Source organism: Leucoraja erinacea, chromosome 8, assembly GCF_028641065.1.
Source record: "Leucoraja erinacea ecotype New England chromosome 8, Leri_hhj_1, whole genome shotgun sequence".
Taxonomy (NCBI): Eukaryota; Metazoa; Chordata; class Chondrichthyes; order Rajiformes; family Rajidae; genus Leucoraja; species Leucoraja erinaceus.
The window spans coordinates 39423833-39444038 of NC_073384.1; the positions used below are offsets into that span (position 1 = coordinate 39423833).

Consider the following 20206-nt stretch of genomic DNA (forward strand, 5'->3'; position numbering starts at 1 on the left):
CTCTGTTGAGTTACTCCAGCAGTTTGTGACTATCTTTGGTATAAACCAGAATCTGCAGTTCTTTGTTTCACCATTTCGGCACCCAATGAATGGTTCATTATTGTCATGTGTGCATTGCACAGTGAAATCAAGAACCAGTGGACAGAGGTTGTACGTGAGAGGGGAAAGATTTAACAGGATCCCGAAGGGCAGCATTTCCCCCCCTCTGAGCGTGGTGGATGTACGGAGTGAGCAGTCAGCGGAGGGTAGTTGAGACATGCACTATAAAAACATTTAACATACATTTGGACAGGTACATAGGAAAGGTTTAGAGGGATATGGGCCAAATGCAGGTAGGTGGGACATCCTGGTCAGCATGACCAAGTTGGGTTGAAGGGCCTGTTTCCCATGTTGTATATCTCTATAATCAAAATTACAGGAACAATTCTTGCTCTCGTCTGACATAGCTTTAGACACAAGACCATTTGTACCAATTCTAATTGGAATTGATTGTAATGGGAGTAGAAGAAAATTAGATTACTGTTGGTTCAATATAAATTGTGCAGGCTCGATGGGCCGAAGGGTCATAAGGATTTGTCAGTCAGTCATTTAAAGTTTACACTTGGCATCTGATGAATACTTCTGTAGTAGCCTTTGTTATAAAATGTTATAATGTGATCAGAGAAGGAAAAAAGCACAATCAACCTATGAACTTACTACATGCAGTAATTTGGTTCTTAACGCTCCTTGATTAACTCTGTGTAAAAGACATAGCCCCATCAAAATTCTGGTGCAGTATGCTTTCAAATTTCAATCTGCTCCATCAACACACTCATTCACTATAACGACTCTGGCGGCACAGAGGCACAGCGGTAGAATTGCTGCCTTACAGCGCCAGAGACTCTGGATCTATCCTGACTGTCGGTGCTGTCTGTACGGAGTTTGTACGTTCTCCCTGTGACCCGTGTGGGTTTTCTCCAGGAGCTCTAGTTTCCTCCCACACTCCAAAGACATTTAGGTTTAATTGACTTGGTAACATTGTAAATTGTCCCTAGTGTGTGTGTAGGATAGTGTTAATGCTTGGGTCATGCATGTTCATCAATGATGGCTGCAGAATTAGGCCATTCAGCCTCTCAAGTCCACTCCCCCATTCAATCATGACTGATCTATCTTTCCTTCTCAACCCCATTCTCCTGCCTTCTCCCCACACCCACATAATGTTATACAGTATGGCATGATACCATTGGTCATTCATGTTGTACTGGGATGATACCTTTGGTCATTCATGTAATATGGGCATTATACCATTGCGATCCCCTCCTAATCTTGGTTATTGAAATAAATTAGTTGGTGCAGTTTCTAATGACTGGTGTATATTATATCTCCTGCTTATGACTAGTCAAATTTCTAACCTGATGTCTTGAGACATCAGCCTCTGGTATTAACACAGTCTATCCTCATTATTATAGACCTCTTTTCAACCAAGTCATGTTATAGCAGACAAAACCTGTTGTAACCGAGGCATCTGATCATATCGGGAGCAAAGGACTGAGTTTATTATTTCACTGTGATCACCGAATTAAATTATGGTATGTTGACTTGCTGGACTAACTTAGCAGGTCAGGCAGCATTTCTGGAGAACATGGACAGTTGATGTTTCAGGTCGAGACCCTCCTTTGTCTCAAAATGGATTCCAACCCAAAACATCACCAACAGTGTCTATGTTCTCCAGTGATGCTGCCTGACCCACTGAGTTACTCCAACACTCTGTGTCCTTTTGAAGCTTAAAATGTAATTGGAATAATTGAGAGTTTACCTCACTGGATAGCTTTTCATAATCTGCCATTGAATTTTCATTCTCCTGATTAACGCCCAGTATCTTACATATCCTGTTGGCTGCCATCTCAGCCTGCGATGAAAGATAAACCATATTTTAGACCAAAACAGGTGCAGAAACAACTACTTCATACAAGAAACGGAAGAGTTCAGCTCAGAAAAGTTACAAAATGTTAGATTTATCTAAGATGTTTGCAGGCAGCAACTGTTCACACTTGGAAACATGAAATTTTCAACTAACGTTCAAGCATGAAACAAACTCCCAACATTTATTGATCATTCAAAAATTGCTTTATTCCAAAGTTTCCAAAGCTACAGTATGTGAGGCATGCTGTTAAAACACAAGGAGAAATAGTTTAAAAGCAAACAAAACTTAATCAAAGCGGAAAAGATTGGCAATTCTAAGTATAAGGCAAAGGAGATTTGTAAAGATGGGTATCACATTCAACATGGACAATGTGAGCTAAAAAGGCCCATTTCCCTGCTGAATATTTCTGTGATTCAATGATTCTGTAGGTTTCTGTGTAAAGCAACAATCAGAGAGAAAGGAGAAGTCATCCCAACATTCTCTCAGCTTTGTGCACAAACTGCAGTAATTCTGGGCTCTTCAAGTTCAACGTCACAGGAGACCGACTCATTTATTTGCTTGAAATCCTGTAACATTACTTGGGTGAAAGCAACTTGAAGCATGAACTACAATTATGAAGGCAGAAAACCAACTGCACTGTTATGAGATTGCGCATATAAAGTCTAGATCAACCAAGATGCAATTGGAAAATCTGGCACAAAGGGTCGAGACATGATTGTGCGGCACAGTGGCGCATTGGTAGAGTTGCTGCTTTACAGCACCAGAGACCCTGGTTTGATCCTGGGTACTCTCTGTATGGAGCATGTACGTTGGTGTGGGTTTTCTCAGGGTGCTCTGGTTAACACCCACACTACAAAGACACACAGGTTTGTAAATTTATTGGCTTCAATAAGTTGTGAAATTGTCCCAGTGTGTGTAGGTTGGTGTACGGGGTGATATTCGATTGGTGGGGACTCGGTGGGCCGATAGGCCTGTTTCTGTTCTGTATCTCTAACGTCATAAAGCAATCTTTCTCTTGAAACAAGACAAATTCCTTATGTCTAATGGAGACACGAGGAAACTGCAGATGCTGGTTTTACATTTCACTCCTCCTCTTCTCTCCTTTTGTCATATCCTTGTCTCCTTTTCATCTCTGGCCTTTTGTCACTTACTCCACCCATCTGCCAATCAAACCCCCATCACCTGCATCCACCTATCACTTGCCTGGCTTTGTTCCCTCCTCCCCCCCCCCCCCCCCCCCCACCCCCACTACAATCAAGCTGAAGAATGACCCGACCCGAATAGTCACCTGTCCATTCCCTCCATTGGTGCTGCCTGACCTGCTGAGTTCCTCCAGCACTTTGTATTTTCCTCAAATCTTATATCCTTCCCGTTTCTTCTCTCCTTTTTAAGAAGTGTTTGTTCTTATTGAAACATGGTTCCACGTTACGGGAATGTTTCAGAGATGCTGCCTGACCTGCTGAGTTATGCCAGCACTTTATGCCACTGCAGTTCTCCAATTCTAGGAGGAGAATTAGGCCATTCGGCCCATCAACTGTACTCCGCCATGCAATCATGAAAAATGTATCTTGCCCTCTCAACCCCATTCTCCTGCCTTCTTCCCATAATGCTTGATGCCCTTACTCATGAAGTGTTCGGGGTTGAAGTGAATTATTTCCTTGTATGTGCAGGAAGGAACTGCAGATGCTGGTTTATACCGAAGATAGACGCAAAGTGCTGGAGTAGCTCAGTGGGTCAGGCAGCATCTCTGGAGAAAAAGGATGGGTGACATTTTGGGTCACGACCCTTCTTCAGACTCAGTTTTAAATTGTGCCATTTCATAAATCTTTCCTTGGAAGACAAAGAAGCAGATCAATTTGGTTTCCATGCATTGCGGCAATGCAATAAATGTTGTACTGAGAACTTCAAATGTAAGTGTAGCTGCACTAACTGGCATGTTAGTGATGATGAGTGAGCGTGAATAATTAATCGGGGCTGGAGAATCAATGCAGAGCACAACATGCACAAATAACAAAAATACACTACGCTTCAGAAGAAAATCAAATCAAAAGCAACACTGCAAATACCTGTTCTGCTCCAGCAAAAGCATGATAGAAACAGGAAACATATGTCATAAGAGCCCTCTGATCAGGTTTAGGTGTGTTCACAATATCTGATGAAGATGATAAATAATAAAGTGACAGATAAGGGAAGGAATAGCAGGAGAACAAGGATGGAATAATCAAGGTGCAACTCGGTAGTCCTTTTGTAAATAAAATACATCAGGGCCATAGCTTGCTCCATTTTCTAAGTTTAATAAATGGCATTTACTTACCCACACATCTTAATGCTCCCATTTTTTAAATTAATGACAACACAAATAAAATTTGGAGACCTCTTAAAAGAAAATCTCTCTTGTACAATGGCAGTCTTTCATTCTGAAATATCCATAGAACCAATGCAGTGAGACGTTCATGAGCTAACAGGTGTGCATGGACATGATCTCATTAACTAGATAATCCTTTCAGTAGAGACAAGGGACTGCAGATGCTGGAACATTGTGTAGAGCACAAAGTGCTGGAGTAACAAAGTCAGGTGTAGGAAGGAGCTGCAGATGCTGGTATATACCGAAGATAGACACAAGACCCTGGATTAACTCAGCGGGTCAGACAGCATCTCTGGAGAAAAACGACGAGAGACGTTTTGGGTTGTGATCTTCTTCAGACTCTACATCTTCAGGTCCTTCATCTCTGGAGGACTAGAGGAAGGCTCTCCAGCCAAAACAAAACTTAAGAGTGCTGGAATAACTCAGTGGGTCAGGCAACAACTTTGGAGAACATGGATAGGTGATGTTCCGGGTTGGGATCCTTCTTCTGGCTTGAAGTAGGGTCCTGACACAAAACATCACTGCCCATGTTCTCCAGAGAAGTTGCCTGACTTCAGCAGTTTGTATCTTTTTTGTAAGCCAGCATCTGCATTTCCTTGTTTCTACTGATCAAAATCACCATCTATCCAGATCCTCCAAAGACACTGTTTGACATGCCGAGTTACACCAGCAATATGCATTAGGGCAAGGGTTCAAATCCTTCCATTAGGGTTCTAATCCTTCCATTACTCTTGCAGGTGAAGAAATTAACAGCTGAAGTAGGCTGAAAACTAAAATAAAAGTGCAGATTAAATGGCAAGAAAGAACATACCAGAAACTGGAATCTAAAATTATTGGGAGGAACAAAAAAAGGGAAGAAAAAAACCCAAATCCAGCTGAGAAAACAATGGGAGATGTGAAAGCTGGAAATCTGAAAGTTGAAGGTTAAATGTCTGGACGTTCCACAGCTTTTGACCTCACCTTCCTTGCACCCGCAAACGCATGGTAGTAACAGGAAACATAAGTCATAACAGCTCTTTCGTCAAGTCTTGCTGTATTTACAAAATCTGTACAGAAAGAAAATTATAACTTTACTAAATGTCAAGTTAGATTGATATTTTGGACAAGGTCTCAGATAAATTAGGTACCATCATTGGTTAAAGTACCCACTGAACAATAGTGGGAGTTTCCCCAGCTCTGGGTAAAGTTACCCGAGGGGTAACATTTTTTACACAAAGGGTGGTGGGTGGATGGAACGAACTGCTGGAGCAGGTAGTTGAGTCAGATACTAACGCAACGTTTACGAAAAATTTGGATAGATACAAGGATAGGTTTAGAGGGATTTAGACCAAACGCTGACAGGTGGGACAAGTGTAGATGGGACATGTTGGACGTGTGTGGGCAAGTTGGGCCGAACTGCCTGTTTCCACACTGTCACTCTAATGGGCCTGTCCCACTTAGGCGATTTTTTAGGCGACTGCCAGCGACTAGGACAATGGAATTCACCAAAGTCAGCACCGGCGACAACCTACATCACCTGGAGTCAACCTACGTTAACCTGGTGACAATCTAGGAGAGCACCCACGACAACCCAAATTGTCACCACTGTCGCCAAAAACTTTTCAACATGTTGAAAATTTTTCGGCAGTAGCCTAAAAAATCACCTAAGTGGGACAGGCCCATAAGATTCACATCAATGCGAATCCTCACTGTGCTGTCTGACCTGCATTTTCCCATTGAAAAGGAGGATGTTGAAGAGTACGACACTATGCTGGTTTACAAATAAAAGACAGCAGGTCATTGTGTTACCATTCCCTGAAAGAATTGTGTGCAGTCCTGGTGGCCCCATCTACAGGAAGGGTGTGGAGGCTTTGGAAAAGGTGCAGACGAGGTTTACCAGAAAGATAGGACACAAAAATATGGAGTAATTCAGCAGGTCAGGCAGCATCTCTGGAGGAAAGGATCAGGTTAGACAGCATCTCTTGAGAAAAGGAATACACCGATACTCCTCAACTTTACCAGAATGACGCCAGGATTAGGGGGTATTAGCTGCAGGCAGAGTTGAGACAGACTTGTATTGTTTTTTCTGGAATGCCGGAGGTAACAAGGAGACCTGATAGAAGTATCTACAATTATGAGAGGCATAGATAGGGTAGACAGCCATAACCTTTTTCCCAGGATGGAAAAATCAAATACTAGATGGCATAGCTTGAAGTTGAAAAGGGGAAAGTTTAAATGGGATGTGTGGGGTAAGTTTTTTAAAACAGAGGATGGTGAGTGCCTGGTACATGCTGCTGAGGGTGGTGGTTGAAGCAGGCACATTAGTGGCATTTAAAAGACTTTTGGATAGGCATATGGCTATGTAGGGAATGTAGGAACATGGGTTATGCGCAGGTAGATAAGTGACTCACATTCAGGACCAGACTCGGGTCTCTGCCGCTGTGAGGTAGCAGCTCAACCAGCAGCGCCACCAGAGGTTTTTAAAAGTTAAATGTGATAGCGGTGTTTAGGAAGTAAGGAAAAGACATGGGTGAAAGTGGAACATATGTGGCGCCATGGTGGATTGCAAACGCTGTAGACCTAATGGATTACTCAACTCACTGGCAAGTTGTTAAGCTTGAATCAAGTAGCACTCTAGGTTGACTGATATTGTGGCTTAAATATCTGTTGAAGAATCCAGAGGTCAGGCTTGATATCTCCTCTACTCACTGCTAACCAATTTCTCAGCTTCCCAATGTCTACACCAAAGGGTTGATAATGTGAACTCTGATTAATGGTCACAATAGGAAAGTCAGAATTGCAACTCAAGAAAACTCATTACCTTCGGGATCCAGCATTTTAGGAATATCCAGTTCTTTTTCTGCAATCTCAAAAGCAAGGTTCAAGTTGTAAAGGGCATCATCCTATATATAGGAAAGAGTATTATTATTCAGTGATAACAAACACTGACACAAAATTGCAATGCATTTGTCTCCCACTATATACTGACCGTTTTTTTAGTAGCAGAAACTAAACGATTTAGCTTCACCCGAGTATGATGCCATTAGGTTGATAGTTAATGACATCACGAGGAACAAAAATGTTCCTATCATTTAAACACTACATACGTGACAAATGAAAAATTGACCTATTGGTAGATCTGTAGCTAAAGCACTTTCAATGGATATCACTGGATCATTATTTCATGCGATATAAATGGATACTTGGCATCAGAAACAATGCGGCTGTTTAAGAGTGTGTAGAAAGGAACCGCTGATGCTGGTATATACCCAGGATAGGCACAAAGTGCTGGAGTAACTCAGCGGGTCAGGCAACATTTCTGGAGATAAAGGATTGATGACATTCTGGGAAGTCCGGCAGTCTTAAAAAGGGTCTGACCCGAAACGCCACCCATCCTTGTTCTCCAGAGATGCTGCCTAACCCGCTGAGTCACTCCAGCATTTATGTCCATCTGCGGTGTTTCAGAGGCATTTAGATAGGCACATGGATATGCAGGGATTGGAGCAAATGGATCATATGCAAGAGATGTGAAGTCGGCCACTGATTCAACAGTCATACAATTTGGACTACTGCACAAAATCCGTATCAACCCAGATTTTTGCTAAATTGCTTTGCAACATCAATAACATTAAAGCACACTTTTCAATAAGTTTTAGGCAGGCACATGTTAAGTACTTTGCGCAGCTATTCACGTCTAATGAGATTAGTCCTTATGAATGAGGCATTAAAGTGCTCACCTATTCTTCCAGCCACATGCGTAAAGGTAAAACCCAACCACAATGGGGAAACAGTATAGAGGAGCAAGCATGCAGTGAGACAATAAACATGATAGCAAAGTAACACTTGATACCATAAATGACATTTCAGATAAACAATTAACAAGATTGTATGAGAAAACAGACAATTTAAGCAGCTGCACAGAAACTTTTTTTTTCTTAATTCTGGTGTCGACAGTTTATCCAACCACTCAGTTCAAGTTTCCTCCCACATCCCAAATACATGGGGGTTTGCAGGTAGATTGGCCTCTCTAAATTGTTTCGGGTGTGTAGGGAATGGATGAAAGTGGGATAACATTGAACAAGTGTGGATGGGTGATCGATGGACGACGTGGACTCAATGGGCCGAATGGCCTGTTTCCACGCTGTATCTCTAAACTCTGAATTAAATTAAGATATCATAGTTAGGCTGCCAGTTTCACTGTAGGAGGCCATTTAAGAGATACTTTGGAAATTTCCAATCAATCATTTGTGCAACTATACTCCATTAAACAATTTAAAATGTCGACTGCAGTATTTTTGGCTTCCAGTAACAAAATTAATTCATAGCTATTAAAAACACATTTATTTCTGAAAACCATATGGGAAAAATAACTATAGTGAGTTATAATGTACAACATTATGAGAGGAATAGATTGGGTAGACCCTTCTCTTGGCCATAGGGGAACTGAGCACCGGAGGTACAGATTTAAGGTGAGGGGGGGAAAGATTTAATAGGAACTCGAGGGGTACATTTTTCACACGAAGGTGGGTGTATGGAATGAGCTGGCGGAGGAGGTAGTTGAGGCAGATATAATCGCAATGGTTAAGAAACATTTAGACAGGTACATGGACAGGACAGGTTTAGAGGGATATGGGCCAAACAGGTAGGTGGGACCAGTGTAGATGGGACATGTTGGCCGGAGTTGTTTCCACACTGTATCACTCTATGACTATGTGGGAGGCCAATTTGATGTAGATCCCATCTCAAGTTTGTGAGCTGGGCTATATTCATTGCTGAGGCCTCCTGCTATTTCTTGTAATTATAACTTCAGTACAGTTTGTCCCTGTTCATCCTGGTAAACTGGAAACATTGTCTTATCTCTGCAGAAACATTATTCTGAACCCAATTTATTTCTGAAAACCATATGGGGAAAAAAAAAATAACTATATAGTGAGTTATAATATACAAAATTATGAGAGGAATAGATCGGGTAGAACCTACTCTTGGTCATAAGGGAACTGAGAACATTTGTTGGTACCCTTCATCAGGCTCAAAGAAAGGTCCCGACCCACAACATCAGCTGTCCATTTCCCTCCACAGATGCTGCCTGACCTGCTGAGATACTCCAGTGATCCACCTTGTGTGATTCTCAGTGGAAGCACGTTACACCAAAGCTTTGTATAATTAATTTACACTTATGTTTTGTGTGTTATAAGTCTGTTTGCCTGCGATGCTGCTGCAAGCAAGATTTTCATTGTACCTGAAACCTCGCTGTACTTGTGCATGTGACAATAAACTCAAACTAACTTGAAAGAGAAGGAAAAGATCATGGAACAGCCAAAAACAAACATAGACATAGTAACAAGGAATATGAAACAAGAACAAATATCTGTCAGTTTAGTAACTTGCTCTGTAGTGCAAGCAGTGACATCAACAATGCACTGATTCATTGTGTCAAAACATGCCCTTCAGCACAACTTGCCCATGCTGAGCACAAGCCCCACCTACACTCGTCCCTCCTGCCTCAGCTACCTGCTCTGGCAGCCTGTTCGAGCCACCCACCATCCCTTGTGTAAAAAATGTTACCCCTCAGGTTCCCTTTAAATCTTTCCCCCGTTCACCTTAAATCAATGTTCTCTGGTTCTCAATTCCCCTACTCTGGGCAAAAAACTCTCTGCATTTACCCGATTTATTAATCTCATGATTTTGTATACCTCTATAAGACCCCTCATCCTCCTGCGTTGCAAGGAATAAAGCCCTAGCCTGCTCAACCTCCAGTCACTCGATTCCTTTTACTGACTATATGGCATTTGAAATCCCTCTTAGCATTCCAAGCTCCCAACTTGGTTAACGCAAGCCATCTCCTCCGATGGGACATGCAGGATATGCATGCAGCACATAACCACACATCAACATGCGCTCAATCAGACAGATGACCTTCTGCAGCTTGGAGTAGTCAATAAGATCAGGTCGATGTCGGTGGATGAGAGCACAGAGAGCAAGGCCATCTTTCCAGCTTTACAAACAAGAGTAAACAAGAATTGTAAACATAAATGACAGCAACATGTTTTAGTTTAGAGATACAACATGGATGATGGCCCATTGGCCGTCTAAGTCCACCCTGACCATCCATAACTCCGTTCACACTGGTTCTGTGTTATCCCGCTTCCTCATCCAATCCCCTACACTAATTACAGAGGACCAATTAGCCTCCAAACCCGCACGTCTTTGCGATGTGGGAGGAAACCGGAGCACCCGGTAGAAACCCACGCAGTCACAGAGAGAGCGTGCAAACCCCGCACAGACAGCACCCGAGGACAGGATAGAACGCAGGTCTATGGTGCTGCAAGGCAGTAGTTCTCCAGCTATTCCACTGCCATACCACATGTTTGAAGAGTTTTGTTTGTTAAAGATAATTTCTTCCCGATGTAAACCAGCATCTTCCAACGTGTTCAAAAATCAGCAAATCCTTCCAATCCTCATTTTCTATTACAACACTGAACTTGCTGTGTCAAAAGGGTCAAACAGATAAAAAACATCATAATATACAGGCTTAAAATAACGTTAAACCAGAACATTTTCCTTTAGTGGAAAGCAATTTTCAATGCACACTTTAACACAAACATTAGAAAACCCACAGAGCTCACTGGGAGAACGTACAAACTCCGTACAGACAGCACCCGTAGTCATGATCGAACCCAGGTCTCTAGCGCTGTAATGCAGCAATACCTCTCCTCCACTGTTACACCTGCTCTCTGTAGGCTATTTCGATACCATTTGTATTTAATCTGGAAATGTGTTTATGTACTAATTTGCTGAGCTGCATGCACAAAATTTTCACTGTACCTCGGTTCATGTGATCTTCTTATTGTCCATATCACAAGATTAGAAATTGTTCAGCCAGAGCTGAACACACTTCTCGGCATCTGCATGTGAACATGTACATGGTTCATGCGATAATAAAGATTCATTGAACCACGGATACAGCATGGAACCATGAAGCAACACAACGGCACAGCGGTAGAGTTGCTGCCTCACAGTGCCAGAGACCCAGGTTCGATTCTCACTACAGATGCTTGCCTGTACAGAGTTTGTACGTTCTCCCTGTGACCTCGTGGGTTTTCTCCGGGTGCTCCGGTTTGCCCCCACACTCCAAAGATGTGCAGCTTTGTGCAGGTTGATTGGCTTCTGTAAATTGTCCTTAATCTGCAGGATAGAACTAATGTACAGGGTGATTGCTGGCTGGAGTGGACTGGATGGGCTGATTCCACGCTGTATTTCTAAAGTTAGAGCAAATTGTGCGTTTCTAAAACACCAATGACAACATGCATTTCTCTTGTGATTGGGCCTCTCGACTTGCCTCGTATGGAAATTCTGTACATTTACGTTCCTGTATGGAGCAGTTTTCCTCTGGCACCAAAGCAGTAGGCCCTCCTTCGCAGATGTTTCTGTGGAGAAAGATCAGTGCTTCAAGTTTTTAAAAAGCAAGGTGACACCAGGACAAGTCCAATCAAACATTCAATTATGAGCAGTTTTGGGACCCATATCTGATGAATAACATGCTGCCGTTGGTGAGGGTCCAAAGGAGGTTTACGAGAATGATACCGGGGATGATTGCAGGTACCATCACAATGTTTAAGAAACATTTAGACAGGTACAGGGATAGGATAGGTTTAGAGGAAGATGGGCCAAATGTGGGCAGGTGGGACTAGTGTAGATGGGACATTGGTTTCTAATTGTCTTTTCAAAATCTGCACAGTACCAGCTGCATTGTTCCAACAAAATTGTACAGTATTTCTAGCAATAACGCCAGCACTCCTGAGGTAGAGTGTAAATGTACCTTATTGGAGACCTGTAAAGTTTCTATCATTAATCGGACTTTATCTTGCACTAAATGCTGTACCCTTTGTCCTTCCTCTGCACACTGTGGGCAGCTTGATTGTTTTCATGAACAGCTTTGCATTGTATCTCGGCACATGTAACAATAATGACCAAAACTTCCTCCCAATAGATCAGTCATTGGTCAAGCTCTCAGCCTGCCACGAAAATCCTCTCAAACTGAAGGGATCAGGAGGGTTTGAAGTGTGAGGGAAGGAACTGCAGATGCTGGTTTATGCTGGAGGTAGACACAAAATGCTGGAGTTACTCAGTGGGCCAAGCAGCATCTCTGGAGAAAAGGAATAGGTGGCGTTTTGGGTCAGAACCCTTCTTCAGAGGATTAAAAGTATTGTTCAGAGACCCAGACAGTAGCAATAATTCCAAGCAACAGAGTAACAATGAATGTAGCTGAAGTACATTCACCATTATTGATATATTTTAGTGCTCAATGCCCGAGATAATTGTTTTTCATTATCTGCCGATGCTTCAATTTTACAGGTTCTTCAAGTAAATCTAAGGCTTTATTAAATGTGGTGCATTGAATTGAAAGCTGAGGCTCCATTGTCTCACCCTCTATAGATATATCTTGAATAGCGAAACGGAGAATGATAGTCCAAATCATTCCAAGAGTCATCTTCGCATTCCCATCTACTATTTCTGTAATAGAAAAAAAAGTAATAATTGACCAGACTATTCATGCAACATGCAATCTTCATATAGATCCATGCCATTCAGCACCAAAACCCTCATGTCGAGGTAAAGCTTTAATCATTGATTTGATCTTGGAAGGATGGCCACGGTGGTGTAGCTGGTAGAGCCACTGCCTCACAAGTTCAATCCTGACCTCAACTACTCTCTGTGTGGAGTTTTCACATTCTCCCTGTAACTGCATAGGTATCCTCAGGTGTCCGGTTTCATAGAAACATATAAACATAGAAAATAGGTGCAGGAATAGGCCATTTGGCCCTTTGAGCCAGCACCGCCATTCAATATGATCATGGCTGATCATCCAAAATCAGTACCCCGTTCCTGCTTTTTCCCCCATATCCCTTGATTCCTTTAGCCCTAACTCTCTCTTGAAAGAGGAAATCTATCTCTCCCGCATCCCATAGATGTGCACATTTGTAGGTTAATTGGCATCTGTAAATTGACCCCAGCATGTAGGGAGTGGATGAGAAAGTGGGAGTGAATAGAACTGGTGTGAATGGGTGATTGATGGTTGGCACGGTCCCGATGGGCCTGTTTCATTGGTCGGTGTGGACTTGCTGGACCAAAGGACTTGTTTACGTGCTCTAAACTAAACTAAAAATATTAATATCAGATGCAAGAAAAAGCCTGAAACAGGCTAGTAGTAAGTCAGTTTATTTTCTATTGGAGCTATGAATATAGGCTGATAATTTGATGAAATCTTCATTGAGCAGCCTCTCATAGTACTGTTATTGGCCATCCGGTCTCAGGGGTTCTCTTAAAACAGCTAAGTATTTCCAATTACCTTCAGCACCAATTGACACAAGTTTTACTCCTTTGCCGGCTATGTAATCCAAAGCTTTGTTAACATTCGCAATTTTATGGAACCGCATCTTGCCCTGGTCTGGCTTTGAGAGTCGTTCACCTGTAGAAATAAAGAAATAGGGTTAATAAAAAAGATTTATCATGTCTTACAAACCCCTCCGTTTCTACTGCTTATGGCCTCAGGCCTGTTTCCACACTGTATCTCTAAATTAAAATTAAATTAAACTAAAAGGATGACGGAAAATACAGCGTTAAATATGCTGAATTATCTCAAAGATATGACATATGGCCCTGCAAATATATTTTGGTCAAGACATCAATGAAACAACATGGAAGAACACTTACAAGACTAGGGGATGACAACAGAGAGAGAAAAAAAATCTTTGGCCAGAAACCATATGTGAAGCAGAAAATAACTACAGACTATAAATGAGAAATCATCATTGGAGTCAAATGGTTTAAAGGATTAGTCTGCAAATGCAATGGCAATGCATTTTTATAAAATAAGGATGGCATAATCAGATTGTATGGGTAGGCATCGTTTCAGTTCAGGACCCTTGTTCAGACTGATTCTGGTAGTTGCGTAGAAGAAAGCTGGAAGAGAGGAGGAGCAGGACAAATCCTGGCAGGCAATAGGTTGATGCAGATGAGGAGGGTTATTTGATGGGCAGATGGTTGGTCAAAGGCCAGCAATGAAAAGTGTAGGAAGGAACTGCAAATGCAGATTCACACCAAATGCTGTAATAACTCAGCGGGTCAAGACAGAAAGTGTAAGTCAAGTCAAGTCAAGAGAGTTTATTATCATGTGTCCCAGATAGGACAATGATATTCTTGCTTGTTGCAGTACAACAGAGTATTGTAAGCATAAATACAGAACAGTTCAGTGTGTCTATATAGCATAGACCATATATATATATACACATAAATAAACAGATAAAATGCAATAGGCTGTTTTAGTTCAGAGTATGTTTACAATACAATACAATTTATTGTCATTTGAGCCCCAGTGAGGCAAAGTTAATAGCTTGATGGCTGTGGGGAAGAAGCTGTTCATGAACCTGGATGTACCAGATTTCAGGCTCCTGTACCTTCTACCTGATGGCAGGGAGAGATGAGTGTGTGGCCAGGATGATGTGGGTCGCGGTTCTTGTTGAGGTAGGAGTTGATATGCACCATAATCAACCTCTCAAAACACTTCATCACCACAGGCGTTAGTGCCACTGGTCGATTGTCATTGAGGCACGTCACCTTGCTCTTCTTGGGCACCGGTATAATTGATGCCCTTTTAAAGTAGGTGGGAACCTCAGACCTCAGAAGTAAGAGGTTGAAAATGTTTGTACAGATTCAGATTAAACTTTAATTGTCATTGTCAGTGTACAGTACAGAGATAACGAAATGCAGTTAGCACCTCCCTGGAAGAGCGACATAGAATATGATTTTAATAAATAAATCTATTTATATGTATACTGACATAGTGTTTTTCCTGTGGGAGGAGTGTCCGGGGTGGGGTGATTGGCAGTCACCGAGGTACATTGTTGAGTAGTGTGACAGCCGCAGGGAAGAAGCTGTTCCTGGACCAGCTGGTCCGACTCTCGATGGTGCAGCAGTAGAAGTTCACCAGGATCTGAGGAGACAGATGGACCTTCTTCAGTCTCCTCAGGAAGAAGAGACACTGGTGAGCCTTCTTGACCAGAGTTGAGGTATTGTGGGTCCAAGAGAGGTCATCGGAGATGTTGACCCCCAGGAACCTGAAGCAGGAAACACGTTCTAAATACACCCACTAGTGTCCCCTTTATTATTTTTTTCCCCTTATTATTCTCTGTACCCTTATTAAAAGCTGTTTCTGCGAGACCCCCTCTATATTATAACTCCCATCCTGATCCTTGCAGCCAGTATCTCCTCTACTTAAATTGCACTCCGTCCCGTTAATGTGGATGGGGGGTGTGCGTGCCGCCCCTAGACTTCCTGAAGTTTACAATGAGCTCCTTGGTCTTCTTGGAGTTAAGGGCCAGGTTGTTGTCAGCGCACCATGCTGCTAGGAGCTGGACCTCCTCCCTATAGGCCGACTCATCGTTGTTGCTGATGAGGCCAATCACCGTTGTATCATCTGCATACTTGATCATGGTGTTAGTACCATGTACAGGTGTGCAGTCGTAGGTGAAGAGGGAGTAGAGGAGGGGGCTCAGCACACAGCCCTGTGGAACGCCGGTGTTCAGGGTGAGGGTTGAAGAGGTGTGGTTGTCTAACCTAACAGACTGATGCTCAGGTTACCGAGTTTGGTGATCAGTTTAGAGGGTATAATGGTGTTGAATGCTGAGCTGTAATCGATGAACAGCATTCTTACGTAAGTGTCTCTGTTGTCGAGGCGGGAGAGGGCGGAGTGAAGTGCCGTTGAGATGGCATCCTCCGTACTCCTATTCTTGCGGTAGGCAAACTGATAGGGATCCAATGTGGGGGGTAGGCAGCCTTTGAGGTGTGCCAGGACCAGCCTCTCGAAGCACTTGGTGATGATGGGGGTAAGTGCAACTGGGCGGAAGTCGTTGAGGCTTGCCGCAATGACAGGTTGAAGATGTCAGTCCAGACGTCTGTCAGCTGCGCAGCACAGGCCCTGAGGACGCGCCTGGGGATGCCGTCAGGGCCAGTGGCCTTACGTGCATTAGTCCTACTCAGTGCCACGTACATGTCGTAGGGGGTGAGTGTGAGGGGTTGGTGATCAGCAGGGAGCACAGCCTTGATGGCTGTCTCTAGATTGTCCGTCGAAGCGGCCATAGAAGTGGTTAAGCTCCTCAAGGAAGGAGGCGTCGCTGGATGTGGGGGTGGTGTTGGTGGGTCTATAGTCCGTGATGGCCTGGATGCCTTGCCACATGCGTCGGGGGTCAGAGTTGTTGTTGAAGTGCTCCTCAATCCTGAGCTTATGGCAGTGCTTGGCCTTCCTGATGCCCCTCTTAAGGTTAGCCCTGGATGAACTGTAGGCTCGAGCATCGCCTGACCTGAAAGCCTTACGTGCATTTCAGCAGTAGCCTGACCTCGCTGTTCATCCATGGCTTCTGATTCGAGAATATGGTCACCCGTTTGAGGAAGGTGACACTATTGATGGTGGAGTTTATAAAGTCCAGAACAGAGGATGTGTAGGAATCAATGTCCGTGTGAGAGTCAAGGGTGGCCTGGGCTGCAAACGCCTTCCAGTCAGTGTTTCCAAAACACTGCTGAAGTGTGGAATCCGCTTCCTCTGACCAGACTTTAACTGTCCTCACAGTGGGTTTAACCCGTCTGATGAGTGGGGAGTACTTAGGGAGCATGAACAATGAGACTGTGACTGAAATACTATCACAGCGAATGGGAGCTCGAGAAGGCACATCAGTGTTTTCCCTATCAAAGCGTGCGTAAAACGCATTGAGGTCGTCAGGGAGTGATGCTTCGCGGACAATTGAGCTGCCTCCTGATTTAGCCTTGTAGGAGGTGATGGCATTTAAGCCCTGCCACAGTTGCCGAACATCTGAATCATCCTCCAGCATGGAGCAGAAATCTCAGAAGACAAAGGATTGAAGCCTGAAGTCTGAAGGAAGAGTCCCGACCTGAAATGTCCTTTTGTGTTAACCAATATCTGCAATTCTTTATTTCCACACATTGAGTCGGTGGGGGCGCTGCGAGTCGGCTGCCCTGCCAGAAGCGTGTGCGTTATTTCAACTTTTTTGGGGGGTTTTAGTGTGTCTAAATGTTAGTTTAGGTGTCTCTTGGTGTGTCTTGTGTGGTGGGTGGTGGGGGGGGGTGAGAAAAGGGGGAACCGCTTTTGGTCGCCTTCTCGACGGAGAGACGATTTTTTCCACATCGCCTCCCTCGCGGCCTAACAGCATGGATTGGAGTGGCCTTTCCTGGAGTCGGGCCCGGAGCTTCAGCAGCGGGTGCAGCGTGGACTTTTCCATCGTGGAGCGGGCAAACCCTTGCCAGGGGTTGCCAGAGATGAATGCTCCGATCACTGGCCTGGTGACTTTGGCATCATGGGACTGTGGTCTGCGGAGCTTCTAGCCGCAGGCGTTGCATGGACTTACCATCCGGAGTCTGGGATTCTTGCCGGGGATCGCCGGAGAAGAGCTCCGACCATCGGCCTGCGGCCTATAACATCCTGAAGCCGCGGTCTCTGGTAGGAAAGTACCGATTCGGGCACTCTAAGCCGCGGAGTGTGTTTGACCGTCCCAACGTCGGAGTTTTGATCATCCCGCCGAGAGGGCCTGTACATCAGGCCGTCCGTAGCGACGACTACAGAGGATTTATGACCCTGACCACGGGTGAACAAAGGAAGAGGACTGGCTGGACTTTGTTGCCTTCCACCACAGTGAAGAATGCTGTGGTGGATGTTTGTGTTAAATCTTATTGTGTATTGTGTGTGCTCTTTAAGTGTATCGCTGCTGACAAATTTATTTCACTGCACCTTCGGGTGCATGTGCCGAATAAAATTGACTTCGAACAATCTCAGTTCCGATTGCAATGACCCAGTCCATCTCAAAGAAATCTTGAATGCCCAACGTCACTTCACCCTCAACACACACTTCAAAAAGCTTCTTTCCTTCTGTTCAAGAATCAGATCTCACAGATTCCATTGCTTCGTTTTTTTTTTGTTTTTTGTTTAAATACACAGAAGAGTGAACATTTCTTCTTTCCTATTTTTTCCTGAAAGCCATAAATCATGATGCGCATCTGTTTCACAAGGCAATGCCCATTTTTGGGCTAAAAAGAAGTGCACATTTTTTATACATGGACTGCAGGGTACTGCAATGCTTGGGATCATATTTAAGATGCATTCTCCCTTCTTCAGATATTCAGAGAATGCAATGGGGACGGAGAGCTGGGGGGTTAACATAGAGCATAAAACAGTACAGCTCAGGAGCAGGCCAGTGGCCCATAATGTTTGTGCCGAACATGATGCCAAGATAAACTGATTTGTACATGATCCACATCCCTCTATTCCTTACACTTCCACGTGCCTATCAAAAGGCCTCTTAAATGCAACTATTGTACCTGCTTCAACCACCCCCCATGGTAATGCATTCCAGGCCCCCATCATTCTTTGTGTAAAAAACTTTCCCCACACATTTCCATTAAACTGTCTCCCTCTCACCATATAGCTGTCCCTTCTAAGGTTGGACATTTCCACCCTGGGTTCTGACTGTCTACTGTATCTATTCCTTTCATAATTTTATATACTTCTATCGAGTCTCCCATCACACTCCGAAAACAATCCAGGTCTAACCAATCTCTCCCTGTAGCTGACACCCTCTAATCCAGGTAGCATTCTGGTAAATCTCTGCAACTTTTCTGTAATGGGGCGATCAGAACTGCACCCAATAATCCAATTAACTAATTCAACCAATTACTCCCCGCCCAAGCGCAGGGAAATAAGTTCATAAATTCATAAATTATAGGAGCAGAAATAGGTCATTCGGCCCATCGGGCCAAGGTTGTCGTTGGGCAGAGTCGCCAAGATGAGGGAGGGACGAAAAAGGGATGAGTGGTCTTTGTAACTTTGTCTGCACCTCTAAGGCGACTGTTTTGTGTACTTTGTATGCACAAAGAATTTCACTGTACCTAGGTACAAGTGACAATAAAGTATCATCATCTACTCCGCTATTCAATCATGGCTAATCTATCTTTCCATCTTTCCCTGTCAACCCCATTCTCCTGTCTTCTCCCCATAACTCCTGACACTCTTACTCATCAAGAATTTGTCAATCTCCGTCTTAGAAATAACGGCCTCCACAGCCGCCTGTGGCAATGTATTTCACGTGAAATTCATCACCCTTTGACAAATAAATTCCTCTTCATCTCCTTTCTCAAGGTATGTCCTTTTATTGTGACGCTCTGGTTTCTGGTCCTAGACTCTTGCACAAGTGGACACATCCTCTCCACATTCACTCTTTCCAGGCCTTTCATTATTCAATAAGTTTCAATGAAGTCTCCCCTCATCCGTCTTAACTCCAGCGAGTACCGGACCAATGCTGTCAAACAGTCACCATACGTTAAGCCAATCATTCTTGGTATTATTCTCGTATACCTCCTCAAGATCATCTCCAACATCAGCACATTCTCCCTCAGATATGATGCCCAAAACTGCTCACAATACTCCAAATGCAGTCTGACCAGTGCCTGAATCAGGACAATGGAAACTCTACTGAGATCAAGAAACTTACTAGGAACCAAGGAGGAAATCTTTCTCATTCCTGATGAACGCTGTGCAGAATTAAACCAGGGAGATGGGGGTGGGGTTGAGGAGACCAAGTGCTCACTTTTAAAATTAAGCCAAATCTCTGAGGTTAACTGTGGTGGCATTATCCCCAGTGTGGTGGATAGTGTTAGTATACGGGCATCACTGGTCGGCGTGGACTCGGTGGGCCGAAGGACCTGTTTCCACGCTGTATCCTCTAAACAAAAGTGATGAAAAGGCGACTCAACTTACCTGAAATAACTTCCAATAATAACATAAGTTTAAGGCCATTTCTGAAATCGTCCTCAATATTTTCAATCTGAGTGCCAGCTTTTCGCAAGTGTGAATTGCACCAAGCAGTGAAGGTCTGAAACAAACAAACATTCTTGTT

At 43.7% G+C, this 20206-nt stretch overlaps 1 protein-coding gene across 1 annotated transcript in view; it reads right to left on the reverse strand.

Annotated features, from left to right (window-relative positions):
• The window catches only part of LOC129699604 (alpha-actinin-2-like), a 64394-nt gene that overhangs the window by 22041 nt on the left and 22147 nt on the right, over positions 1-20206 (reverse strand). The window contains 8 exon segments of the mRNA XM_055639553.1: positions 1796-1888; positions 3970-4055; positions 7069-7150; positions 10164-10242; positions 11587-11674; positions 12675-12761; positions 13597-13716; positions 20068-20182. Coding sequence (XP_055495528.1) covers positions 1796-1888; positions 3970-4055; positions 7069-7150; positions 10164-10242; positions 11587-11674; positions 12675-12761; positions 13597-13716; positions 20068-20182 — 750 coding nt within the window.